The 12,757-nt window shown below is 56.5% G+C and overlaps 2 protein-coding genes across 2 annotated transcripts; one reads left to right on the forward strand and one right to left on the reverse strand.

Moving 5' to 3' along the window:
• The first annotated feature begins 7,257 nt into the window (after positions 1-7,257).
• Positions 7,258-8,470, forward strand: LOC308642819 (interferon-induced transmembrane protein 1-like). The gene is made up of 2 exons (XM_081282184.1): positions 7,258-7,629; positions 8,143-8,470. The coding sequence occupies exons 1-2, from the start codon at positions 7,381-7,383 to the stop codon at positions 8,332-8,334; spliced, it is 441 nt and encodes a 146-aa protein (XP_081138310.1). The 5' UTR covers positions 7,258-7,380; the 3' UTR covers positions 8,335-8,470.
• A 2,903-nt stretch (positions 8,471-11,373) lies between these two features.
• LOC308640724 (interferon-induced transmembrane protein 1-like) lies at positions 11,374-12,552 on the reverse strand. The gene is made up of 2 exons (XM_081278528.1): positions 12,240-12,552; positions 11,374-11,725 (listed from the first exon to the last, which is right to left on the reverse strand). Exons 1-2 carry the CDS (start codon positions 12,423-12,425, stop codon positions 11,555-11,557), a joined length of 357 nt encoding a protein of 118 aa, XP_081134654.1. The 5' UTR covers positions 12,426-12,552; the 3' UTR covers positions 11,374-11,554.
• Positions 12,553-12,757: the final 205 nt, after the last annotated feature.

Raw genomic sequence — 12,757 nt, forward strand, 5'->3', positions numbered from 1 at the left:
CCTGGGCTGAGGCTCTGCCCCTGGACCCCTCACTTTCTGAAATATTTACACACACCCATGTGTCCACAGTGGGATTCAATAAAGTGCATCGTACGCGGGTGTGCTGTGATCTCTCCTGGGGAGGGGTCTGCTGGCAGTCCCAGCCTGGTGCACCATCTGAACCTCTCTCCCTCTGCTGTCACATGCATGTCCCAGGTTCTGCAAGTTCCTGACTTCTTGCTGGGGGTGCTCAGTGCTAGGTGGCATCTGGCTTTCCCTGTCTTTGGTAGCTGCAGGCAGATTGACGAGGTCTAAACTTCCCAGGGCTCCAGGTGCCCAGGAAGGTTGCAGAGGATGGGAATCAGGAGTGTACAGCCCAGAGATGCGGGGCAGTAGCCCAGGTCCTTGGCCTTCAGGGGAGAACAAACCTCTGCCCAGTCACACCTGAGACCTGGGTTTGTGTCAGGGCCTTGAATGGTGGTGGCCTGGGGTATCCCTGGGCTCACCTTGCCCTGGACCCCTTGCAGTGGGAGCTGGATTGTCTACTGCTTCTTCCCTGCACCCCTGGACCAAGCTGGACCTCAGCCCCTCCCACCCCCCTTCTGTGCTCAGCAGTCTGCAGACCAGGGGATGCGAACAGGGCCACGTGACTGGACCTGAGGGGCCCAGTATGTAGCCAGGCTACGTCTCCAGCCTCTGCATTCCTCTTTCCCACAGAGTGGGGCACATCTCCCAGGCTTCTGCCTCATTTGGGGGCGACCAGCACTTCAAGTCTCCTGGGACCCTGGGAGGGGACTGTACCCTCTCCCTATGGTGCAGGGGTCCGTCCGTTGTCACAGGATGGGAAAGTCACAGCTGCTTCAGGAAGGCCAGGTGCCCCACTCACCTAGGCCAGGGATGGGAAGCCCTGGAGGGCCTCTGTCCAGCTTGCCGGCTGCTGGGGTGTGCTGGCAGCAGGCAGGAGGCCCAGGAGGACAGCAGTCTTCTCACTGTGCTCCTTGGCAGGCAGAGAGCTCTGAGAATGTTCCCCAAGACTGGGTCCCTCTTGGGAAACAGGCCAGTGAAGGAGGTCACTGCCCAGTTCCCACCAGCCAAGGAGCAAGGGTGGGAGGTAGGACCCAGGGCGATGCTCCCCTAGGGTCAGACCCTGAGCCTTCACTCAACTTCAGACGCAGCCTGGCGACCAGGGAGGGCAGAGTCCCCAGGACAAAAGACGCGGCCACACATGCGATGGCTGTGGACACACTCTTACACCCGAGTCCTTCCCCACAGATCATGTGGACATCACTTGGGCGATGGACTCAAGGATAGGGGACTCCAGAGGTGCTGGGCACAGTAGACACACAGGAGCAGGTGAGGGTCTTGACACCCAGAATGTCGACATGGCTCCTTGTCCATGTGGCACCAAGGGGTCAGCAGTGTCCAAATCTAAAGTCCACTCACAATGGGCCCCAGGCCGTGGACCATCCCAGCAGGCACTTTCCATTCCCCAAATGTGTGACTGGAACAGGAGCAACAGAGGTTGGCAGAAGCCACACTGCATCCACCAACCAGCAGACCTGGTCCCTGGGGCAGGAGTCGGCATAGTGTGGTCAGCCAGGAGGAAGGGCCCTGGTGAGAGTACCTGCCTGTGGTGGAGACAGGCACAGAGCCTCCTGGGTCCAGGCCATCTGTCCTCCGCTCCTTCAGGAGGTCTGCAGGAGACAAGGCTCTGGCGGAGGAGCGTGGACTGCTGCAGACCCGCCACAGGGAGCCCAGGTAAAGCAGGGTGCCAGGTGGGGCGGTCTCGGGCTTGGGTGCGTGGGAGCTGGACGTCGTGAGCTTTTCTATTCAGTCTCTAATGATGGATATTGGCCACAGATGAACCCAGCCTAATTCCATCTTAAGATTGGGAGCCATTTGTCACAAGGTCATTGAAAGGAAAGTGACCACAACACTCAGAGTGACCAAAAGATCTTTATTGCAGCAGTGCAACAAAGAGAAAAGAAGGAAGGAAAGAGAGAGAGAGAGAGAGAGAGAGAGAGAGAGAGAGAGAAAGAAGAGAAGAGATGAACAGGGAGAGAGCAAGAGCAAGAGAGAGACAGAGAGCGCGTGCAAGAAAGATAAAGAGCAAGAGAGAGAGAGCAAGAGAGAAAGAGCAAGAGAGAGAGGGGCCTGGCAGGAGGGAGTTTTTATAGCCCAAATCTAATGGGGCCTCTGGGTCTGCAAGCTGCCTTGTTGGCCCAAGGGGGGTTGAGTGCTCAGCCTTGAGCGGGACTTGACACAAACAGGTGATAAAGGACCAGATAGAGGGGGGTTTGAGTGCGTGGGGTATCTTGCAGCCAACATCTGTTCAGCCTGCCCTGCAGACAACACAGTTCAGCCTGCTCTGCACCCAACAGTCATGAAAAGTTCATTTGTGTTTTAATTTAAAATACTAAGATATTTACTTGGCCTGACCATACTCTGATGTTTAAACTTGTTTGGAATTCCCACCCGTGCTCTGAACTCAACCAGGCCTGGCTCTCCTTGACCAGATAACAACCCTCCCTGAAACCTCAGCGGCTCCTTATAAATTCTGATGTTGGAATCTGAGTTAATTCCCTACCTTGAAATGTTAAGCCATGTAGAATCATTAACCTGTTATCTACTCTTGTGTTAGGCTTGCCAGAACCCTGTTAGCTGTAAGTTCCCAAGACACCCCACTTTTTAAATTTTTGTGCTATAAAAACCTTCCTGTGCTTAGACCAGACGCTGTCCTCTGGCCTGGTTTCTGGGTGAGGCAGTCACTGATCAGCTCTCTTGTGTCCACAATATAAGGTTGCTTTAATTTGGTTTAAGATGGGAGTTGGTGGACTTTTCTTTGTGTGACAGGTTCAACAGTCACTAGGAACCATGTGGCAGAACTGGCTACCACCAGCAGGACCGTGTCAGAACTAGTGGCCAGAGCACCCAGTGGGCCAGCAATACTGCAGGTGTTTTGGGGGGGAGTGGAGTAGGATGGAGCAGGAGGCTGGTCCTGACCCTGTGTCCTGCGCCGCTTCCCAGCGCCTGTCCCTCTGCTCACCCCTGGGGCAGCAGAGGCTGCATTTGGGACCAGATGATGGAGAAAGCAGAGCTCAGCCTCCTCTTGATGGGGCAGCTCCTGTGAGGGGCAGGTGCACAGGGTAGGGGCCTCTCTCTAGCCCAGTCAGGGCAGCTTGAGGACCCTGGCAGGGCAGCCTCCCCATGGGCAGAGCTGGATGCAGGCCCTGGGCAGCCTGCGTGTGAGGGGAGACAGGGTCCACGGTACCTGGAGCCCAGACCTGGCAAAGTCCTAGCAGCTCACCACGGCCAACAGGAGAAGGAGGTGTCTGGGGCCCCAGGTCCTGAGGAGGGCTGCCTGGAAGTGGCCATAGAGTGTGGGATTCAGGAAACGTTTCATTCTCAGAAATAACTCCCCTGGGCCAGACTGGGTGAGCGCCCGGAGGAGAGGTGCTGATCTCAGCAATGTCATGAGCCCAGGGTGCACACAGCCACTGTGGGGATTGAACCTGAGATGGACACCAGGAGAGGGCACTGGGTGAGCGTCGATCAAACGGGGACCTAGTGGTTGCAGTCCTATCACTAGTGTCCTCTGTGCCCCTGGGGTCATTCTGCACCTCACCTCTTGCCCAAGGCCCCCCGGGAGGCTGAGCTGCTGCCACCTCTTTCAACTTCATCTTTAGGGACAGCCCAGGGGCAGCCTGGAGAGGGCCTGGCTGTCAGGGTTTCCCCTCAGAGAGGCGCACGTTGTCAGGCTTCCAGCCAGAAGCGGCACACAGGGGCCTAGGCCACAACTCGGCCCCTCAGGGGCAGGCAGCAGGAACACCTGACCCTTCAGGCTGACCTGGAGCTGTAGCCCTGGCCACAGATGGACCTCACCATCCCTGAGCAGGGGCACTGGGCTCATCCTGCATGACCAAGGTCACTCAGTGGCCAGCTCCACACCTGAGATGCATACAAGGAAATGTGGCTCTGTGCTGGGAAGCAGCTGGCAAATGCACTGAGCCCCTCTGCCCCAGCCACCTGCCCTGGCATGGAAGGCACCCCAGGGCAGGGGGACGGCAGGGCTCGTGTCTCCCCAGACTCCACCTTTGTCAGAGGCTTCCGCACAGGAGGCCCAGGACAGTGATGCAGGTCTGGTGGAGATGGGGTCCTGGTTCCCCACAGTCAAAGACTGAACACCAGACAAGAGACAAGGCAAGCACAGCAAGCAAGTTTCATTTAAGAAAGTGATGGAGGCAGACTTCTCTGAATGAAGCAAGAACAAGGGCAGGTAGTTAGTGTAGAGAGACGATGGGTTCAGGTTGTGAAGGTTGAAGCAGATTAGAAGGGAATGGAGATCTACTGCCTTCAGGACACATACCCCTCCCCCTCACCTGTGGCCATGGTCACCTGCTTCTCAGGAAGTTTCCTCCCTGCAGGAAACTGTTAGTGGTGGCTCCCTTCACACTTTTCTGGACAGACAATGGAAAATGGGGAGAGGTACCCCTAGATTGCCCCCTCCTGCCTTTTTGCCACATGGCTGGATACAAGGAGAGGGCCCTGGGGCTATAGCTCAGCTGATAGAGTGCCTACCTCCCATGCACAAGGCCCTGGGTTTCATCCCCAGCACCACACACACACACACACACACACACACACACACACATAAATAAATAAAAATAAAATAAAATAATAAATAAATAAAACAAAAAAGAGGGGGCATGAGAAGTAAGAAATGACCTCTGAATGTCCTTCTGTAAGATCAGGCAAGGTGGGCAGCAACCAAAGGAGGCAGATTTTAAAAGGCCGCTGAAGGAGGCTTTATTGAGATATCACTCCCGGGAGGAACTGGGTCAGACCAACAGAGTGGACAGGAGAAGAGTCTGAGGAGAAACCGCATGGAAGCTTGACCGGACTGGACTTTTATGGGGCTCAGGCAGGAAGGGAAGGGCTTGGGACAGGAAAAGGTGTTTTTAGAGTCTGTTATCCCGCTGGAGTTGGTGTGTGTGGGGGAGCTGGCTGAACTTCAGGATTGGCCAGGGGGTCCTGCTGATTGACAGGCATTTCTGCCGGCACCTGACTGAAGTTTCTTTCCCCCACTGGCTGCTTTGTTCTAAGTCACCGCCACCGACCTGACGTCTTCCTGGGGAGAGGTCTGTCTCTTCTATCCTTTAAATAAAACTTGCTTTCTACATTTGCCTTGTTATGCTCGAATTCGGGACGCCCAAAAGACCACCAGAGACCAAGATGGATGTAAACAGCAAAGAGGTGTTTATTGCGAGGTAGCTCCGTCCTCCGCGGGCACGCACACACAGCAACTGGTGACGCTGAGAGGCCCCGAGCCCAGAGTTTGCAGCAGTTTTATACATTCTTTGGAAAAGGCAGGGACTTCACATACATCAGAGCATCTCTTAGCAAATCATCACACACCGAGGGAAAATTAAATAACAACTCTAAAACATGATTAGCACATTCACTGGCGGGAACAAGTTGGGTAAGGGTGATTGGTTACTACAAGAGGGGTATTCATTTGAACTGATTGGTTTAAGCCAAGAGGGGTGTTCGTGCTGAACTACATGGTTTCCCAACACGTTATCAACCACCATAAACTACTGGGAGGGTCATCTGGCATCCGGGCTGCTATGGATCCCCACCTATCCTGACTTGAGTCAGGGACACCTGGTGCAGCAGGTCTCTCCTGTTATTTGTAGATAAACCACTTAGCAGGGTGGGAATGTGCCTAGGAGTGCTCTGTGGGTCTTTCCAAGGACAAAGGTGATGTCTCTTCCTTGGACAGGCTTTGCTCTGTGTTTCTTGGGTGTTCAATCTTCCAATCTGGGAAAGAGCTCTGATTCTCATCACTAGTATAACAAAGAGAAGGTGACTCAGAGCTGGGTCTCCGTGGGAGGGGGTGGACCTGACGTAACTTTCTTATAGGCCTCATGAAACCGGAGTTTTGAGATGAGACTAATTCCTCTTGGTTCTTTTCTGCAACATTCTGAAGAATAACATACAATCATGGAGGAAAGTAAACACAGCAGGACTTGTTTAAATGAGAAGAGATAAACATTTTGGTGTACCAGCTCAGGAGCTTATACATTGCTCTGGGCAGAGCATGGAGCAAAATGTGTTAAACAGGCATTGAAGGAAGCAACCTAGATGCCCTTTAATAGATGAATGGAGAGAAACTGTGATACATAGACAAATGGAATATTACTCAGCATTAAAAGAGAATAAAATTATGGCATTTGCAGGTAAATGGATGGAGTTGGAGAATATCATCCTAAGCAAAGTAAGCCAATTCTCCCAAACCAAAGGCCAAATGTTGTCTCTGATTAGTGGATGCTGACCAATAATGGGTGTGTGTGTGTGTGTGTGTGTGTGTGTGTGTGGGGGGGGGGTGGGGGGAGAATGGAGGAACTATGATTGGGCAAAGGGGAAGGAGGGAAAGGAAGGGGGCATGGGGGTAGGAAAGATGGTGGAATGAGATGATCGTCATTACCCAAGGTACATGTAGGAAGTATGATTGCACATGTGGTGCAACTCTACTTCCTATACAACCAGAGAAATGAAAACTCATGTTCCATTTGTGAACAATGGATTGAAGTGCAGTCTGCTATGGTGTATAACTAATTAGAACAACAGCAGCAACACAGTATCAAGGCTACCCTGCTCCTTTCCACCTGGGTTCACCCCTACATTCCCTATTTCACTTATGGATGCTGCTGTTCCCACAGGAGATCCATGGGGTCTTTTACATTTGAAATAGGCCTTGAAGGTGCTCATTAGCATGTCTACTGACTAGTCTCCAGGTGTGTTTCCTGACTTTGAATAAGACTGACCATGCAAATTCTCATCCACTGAGAATGCCCCTCTTTATTAATCCTTGTGGTGCCAGCGAGAATGAGCCTGGAGGTACCAGCTTTTAGCTCTTGGATAATGAGTCCCCACCCTCTCCACCCCCAGGATTCATTACCTACACTGGCTGACTGACCTTTACTGCTGTGTCAACAGTGGGCTGTGGGCTCTCCGGAAGCTCTTAGGGAGCTGGGAGTAGAGGGGCTGAACGGCCCACCCCTCAATGTGGACCTTGAGCTCCTGCTGCTGTTGACCAGACTGTGGAGTCTCCCAGGCCTAGGAAAAGCCCCCAGGACCCCCACAACCCTAACAGGAGGATCAGCTAAGAGGTACTGATTTGGGTTCCTGGACAGAAAGCACCGCCCACCTGGTCCTTCCTCCCACTCTGCCCTAGAGAAATTTGATCCTCAGGATTTAGTTCCACCCCTCAACACTCTGCAAATCACCAGCTCACAACAGCCAGGAAAACGAAACTTCTGGGAAACTGAAAGTACTGAGGAAAGGGTGGGCCAGACAGCAACCCTCCAGCCACTCCGCAGCTGGGCTCCTGTGAGCAGCATGAACCAGGCTCCCCACACCGTCTTGATGTACCCCAATGCTGGGCGCCCTACACAGTATGAGAAGTTCCAGGAGGAACACGAGGTGGCCGTGCTGGGGGCACCCCAGGGCTCAGCTCACATGACAACCACCGTGATCAACATGCCCAGAGACATCTCTGTGCCTGACCATGTGGTCTGGTCCCTGTTCAACACGCTCTTCATGAACTTCTGCTGCCTGGGCTTCATAGCCTTCGCCTACTCCGTGAAGGTGTGTGTCCTGGGGGGGGGGGAGGGGGGCTGGGCAGTGGTGTGGGGGGGAAGTACCTGGGAGGCTGACACTCCACCTGCACCTGGGATGTGTGGGTCTGTGTGTGCTGGGGGAGCTGCTGTGGATCACCCCCTAAGGCTGGTGTGCATTGACCCTGTGTGCCCTCCTCTTTCTGGGTAAGTGTGGGGGGCATTAGGGGATCTCCCAGGGCAGGCACAGGAGGGAGCAGCCTGGGAATCTGGGGTCACTCTTGTCCCTATCCCCAACCCAGAGGAATTCTCCCTATGCCCAATGGCAGAAATACCCGCTACACACTGCAGACTGTGGCACCCCAGGCTGTCTCAGGAAGTACACAATGGCCTCAGGGAAACACTGCTCCCAAGCTGGAGTGAGCAGCCAGCACTGGGGCCTGCTGCACAGTCTGAGTGTGTGAAAGGCAGGGGCAGAGAGGACCCTGAGGGCCTGGGCCTAGCACCTGCCTCTCCCCTGACCCTCTCCATCTGGTCTCCCCAGTCTAGGGACAGGAAGATGGTGGGTGACATAACTGGGGCCCAGGCCTTCGCCTCCACTGCCAAGTGCCTGAACATCTGGGCCCTGATCTTCAACATCATCCTGACCATCGGCGCCATCGTGATTCTCATCATCTTCTCAGCAGCGATTGTCCAGGCTGTTTCACAGATGATAAACCATCCTGGGGGCTTCTAGTCTTGCCATGTCCTGACCCCACTAGCTGGCCCTGCACCCTGGGCTGAGGCCCTGCCCCTGCACTCCATGCTTTCTGAAGCATTTACACGCACCCATGTGTCCACAGTGGGATTCAATAAAGTGCATTGTACTCGGGTGTGCTGTGATCTCGCCTGGGGAGGGGTCTGCTGGCAGTCCCAGCCTGGTGCACCACCTGAACCCCTCTCCCTCTGCTTCTGGCCTTCTGCTGTGGGCAGCAGCTGACCAGGATCCTGGGTGTGGCTCTCTACAACCTCTGAGCCCTGACCAAGGGAGCACTGTGTCCTGAGTCCCCTTGCCCTCTATCACCTCTTTGGGTTCTGGGGTGGACGTGGGTAGCCCTGGCCTTGTTGGATGGATGGGGGCTCCTGTGTCTCTAGAGAGTGGTGACAGAGAAAGACCCTGCCAGGGCCTCCTGACGCAGCCACCTCTGGCTCCATCCTGGCTGCTGCTTCCTCCTGTCCACTGGGCACTATCCATTCTCCTGTTTCATGGGGAGCAGCCAGTGGCTGGCAGAGGGGCAGAGACCTCAGTTGTGGGCTCACTGCAGAAGGAAGTGTCCAACCTGGTGACCTGTCAGGGATGTTGGGGCAGACTCTGAGAGCTCCAGATCATCCAATTCCTTGAACCCTGGTGCTGGCCCAGGAATATGTCTCTGCAAGATGGGGACCCAGGGCCTTGGGTGTGAGTTCTAGCTCTAGTTCTAGAGTTGCCCACACACTGTGGAGCTGGGCCTTCCTCCCACGTGGCTCCACAGGGTCCTGCCAGGGCCTGGGAGGACAGTTCCCTTCTGCTCAGAACCTTGGAGCAGTAACCCTTCAAGTTGGAGTCTGTCTGCTCTGTCCTGAGGGTCACCTGCAGATCCACCTGCCAAGTTCCTAGGCCCGCCGGCCTGTGCCCACCAGGGCCCCAGATCTGGAGTCTCTCAAGCGAATTGCTGTACTGGTGCCTGGTCCGCAGACAGAGAGCTCTCGCTGTCCCTGGGTGCCAGGTGTTGGAGCCAGAGGAGCCTGAGAGGGTCACCTGGGTGGATGGAAGCTCCTGAGCACAGAGCACCTTCTGCAGGCTGAAGCCCAGCGGCGCCCCCTGCCGGCCACGGGCACAACCCGCAGGGATGAATCCCAGAGGAAGATGGACTGGCCAGACCCAGAAGGTTTCCCAGCCCAGATTTGGGGTGGGGTCCCCGTAAGAGGGCAGAGGGGAAGACCCAGCTGGTCTTGGACTGAGGGTGGTCTGGCCGCTCATGGGTGCGCACTCCTGAGGTTCCTGTAGGCAGCCGGCACTGCAAGGCCCACAGTGAGCTTGGAAGTGTCCTCCTCCGCAGGGCAGAGTGAGTAGCCAGCTGAGAAGACTTTCCCTGGAAGGGAAGGTGTCCAGGGCTGTTCATGCGGAGAACGGAATGTGCTCCCGCCAGGAGCAGTGGCTGAGAGGCCGGCCCAAAAAAGGTCAGCAGGGTCCACTGGGCCTGGCGTGTTCTGGGGGTGCCTGGGCATGGGCAGGACTGATGAGGTCTAGGCGGAGGGGCTATGGAGTGGGGAAACGGCCCTAGGACTCGCGGGCGGGTGGAGAATTGCTGGTCACGCTGGGGTGAGGGCCATGGGGCATCCTCGCTGGGAGCTGTACACACGAGATTTGCCCACGCTCGCGTATGTCTCAGCCCCAATCCCGAAAACCAAATGGGGTACCGTCTGACCTCACAGCGAGGCACAGGTGGACCGCGCCGTGGTGGTCAGCTGAGTCACCGCTAGAAGGGGTCTTCGTGAGTCTTATCGGCGGAAGTCCCAACCCAGGCGGCTCTGCTGGGCCGAGTCCAGGTGGGAGGAAAAGACGGGGGCCTAACCCATGGACAGAGGTGCTGCCACCCGACCACATACCAAGCCCTGGCGCCTGCAGAAGAGCCCCGCGCCCTTCCTCGTCAGAGCCAGCCCTGGTCTCCCCCGCCAGCACACCGCACTCCCAGAACCCAACTTGCCGTCCCCAGGGATTTGGGGGTGCATTTCACACCCACTTGGGCGGTTTAGGCAGCAAAGAGCTGCAGGACGTGTCTCAGTCCCACGACACCGCGTGGATCTGAGCGACGGGGCTAGGGTGACTCAGTACAGATGAACTCCAGGGACTCGCAAGGATACCCTGGGGGGACACGCGGAGAAGGCATCCCCCCCACCCTGGGGCTCCCGGAGACTTGCAAGGGGTGGTCGCCAGAGCGGAGGCGGAGATGGGAGGCTGTGTCCCGTGTATTAGGAGGGTCACTAGCGCCTGCGGGCGGAAGCGCCAGGGACTGGGTTTTGGCGAGCGAGGGGTGCGTGGAAGGACCACCGCCTCGCCAGTCTCCTGTCACTTGATCGCGGTGCTGAGGTCGGCGGCCGGCAGGGGGCGGTCCTGGGTGAGCTGCTGGGTAGCATCTCGTGTTCCTGTGCACCAGAGTCCCCCTGGTCTGTGTCCCTGGGTCCCCTGGAGTAGGAGTGCTGCTGAGGGACTGGAGGGCTGAGGCCCAGCCTGTCTGGGCTGTGCGGGCGAAAGAGCAGTAGGCAGCAAAGGGCTTTGGGCCTCTTTGGGCCTATCAGCCAGTGCTCTTAGGGGAGGCAGGCCATCCGGCTGGCACCTCAGCAGTCTCCAGGGCCAGGTTAGCCCAGGGGTGCCCCTAAGGTCACCACCACTCAAGGCCAGACACAAAACTAAACTCAAACCCAGGTCTCAGGTGTGAGTGGGCAGAGTTTTGTTTTCTCCCGAAGGCCAGAGACCCTGAGCTACTGTCCCACCTCTGGGCTGTGTGGGCTCCCTGATTTCTGTTTCCTAGGACCTTCCTGGAGGCCTGGGGCCACAGGAAGTTCAGTCTCCTTCTGCTTGCAGCCACCAAATATGGGGAAAGCCAGATGCCACCTAGCACTGAGCACCCCCAGCAAGAAGTCAGGAACTTGCAGAACCTGGGACATGCATGCGACAGCAGAGGGAGAGAGGTTCAGATGGTGCACCAGGCTGGGACTGCCAGCAGACCCCTCCCCAGGCGAGATCACAGCACACCCGAGTACGATGCACTTTATTGAATCCCTCTGTGGACACATGGGTGCGTTTAAATGCTTCAGAAAGCGAGGGGTGCAGGGGCAGGGCCTCAGCCCAGGGTGCAGGGCGGGGGCCTCAGCCCAGGGTGCAGGGCCAGCTAGTGGGGTCAGGACATGGCAAGACTAGAAGCCCTCATAATTCTTTATAGTCTGTGGTAGGCCCGGACAATCGCTGCTGAGAAGATGATGAGAATCACGATGGCGCCGATGGTCAGGATGATGTTGAAGATCAGGGCCCAGATGTTCAGGCACTTGGCAGTGGAGGCGAAGGCCTGGGCCCCAGTTATGTCACCCACCATCTTCCTGTCCCTAGACTGGGGAGACCAGATGGAGAGGGTCAGGGGAGAGGCAGGTGCTAGGCCCAGGCCCTCAGGGTCCTCTCTGCCCCTGCCTTTCACACACTCAGACTGTGCAGCAGGCCCCAGTGCTGGCTGCTCACTCCAGCTTGGGAGCAGTGTTTCCCTGAGGCCATTGTGTACTTCCTGAGACAGCCTGGGGTGCCACAGTCTGCAGTGTGTAGCGGGTATTTCTGCCATTGGGCATAGGGAGAATTCCTCTGGGTTGGGGATAGGGACAAGAGTGACCCCAGATTCCCAGGCTGCTCCCTCCTGTGCCTGCCCTGGGAGATCCCCTAATGCCCCCCACACTTACCCAGAAAGAGGAGGGCACACAGGGTCAATGCACACCAGCCTTAGGGGGTGATCCACAGCAGCTCCCCCAGCACACACAGACCCACACATCCCAGGTGCAGGTGGAGTGTCAGCCTCCCAGGTACTTCCCCCCCCCCCCCACTGCCCAGCCCCCCCCCCCCCCCCCCAGGACACACACCTTCACGGAGTAGGCGAAGGCTATGAAGCCCAGGCAGCAGAAGTTCATGAAGAGCGTGTTGAACAGGGACCAGACCACATGGTCGGGCACAGAGATGTCTCTGGGCATGCTGATCACGGTGGTCGTCTGGGGGGCAGAGGTATGGCCACCTCCCATCACAGATACTTCATACTCCTCCTTGTGCATCTCCTGGCTTTGTGCCACAGAAATCCTGGGAAGAAGGCTTGGACAGTGAGGCTGGTGGTGGGAAGAAGAGCTGATGGTGGGACTGGAAGTGGTGAGGGCCACACGTGCCCAACCGTTTCTTTTTCTCAGAAGTTTCTATTTCCTGGTGTTTTTGATTTGGTGACTTTCCATGCAGAAGGGGGAGAACACAACCCTGGGTTTCAAGTTACAACTAGGGCTGGCTGCAGAGCAGGGCCACTTCCTGCACAGCCTTGTGCCTGCCCCCAGCCTGTCCCGCAGCCAGGCCCGATCTGAGGAGAAGGCTCCCCTGGTTTCAACCCCTGTGAGGCCAA

Source organism: Spermophilus citellus (assembly GCF_964194105.1).
Source record: "Spermophilus citellus genome assembly, chromosome: 2".
NCBI classification, from domain to species: domain Eukaryota; kingdom Metazoa; phylum Chordata; class Mammalia; order Rodentia; family Sciuridae; genus Spermophilus; species Spermophilus citellus.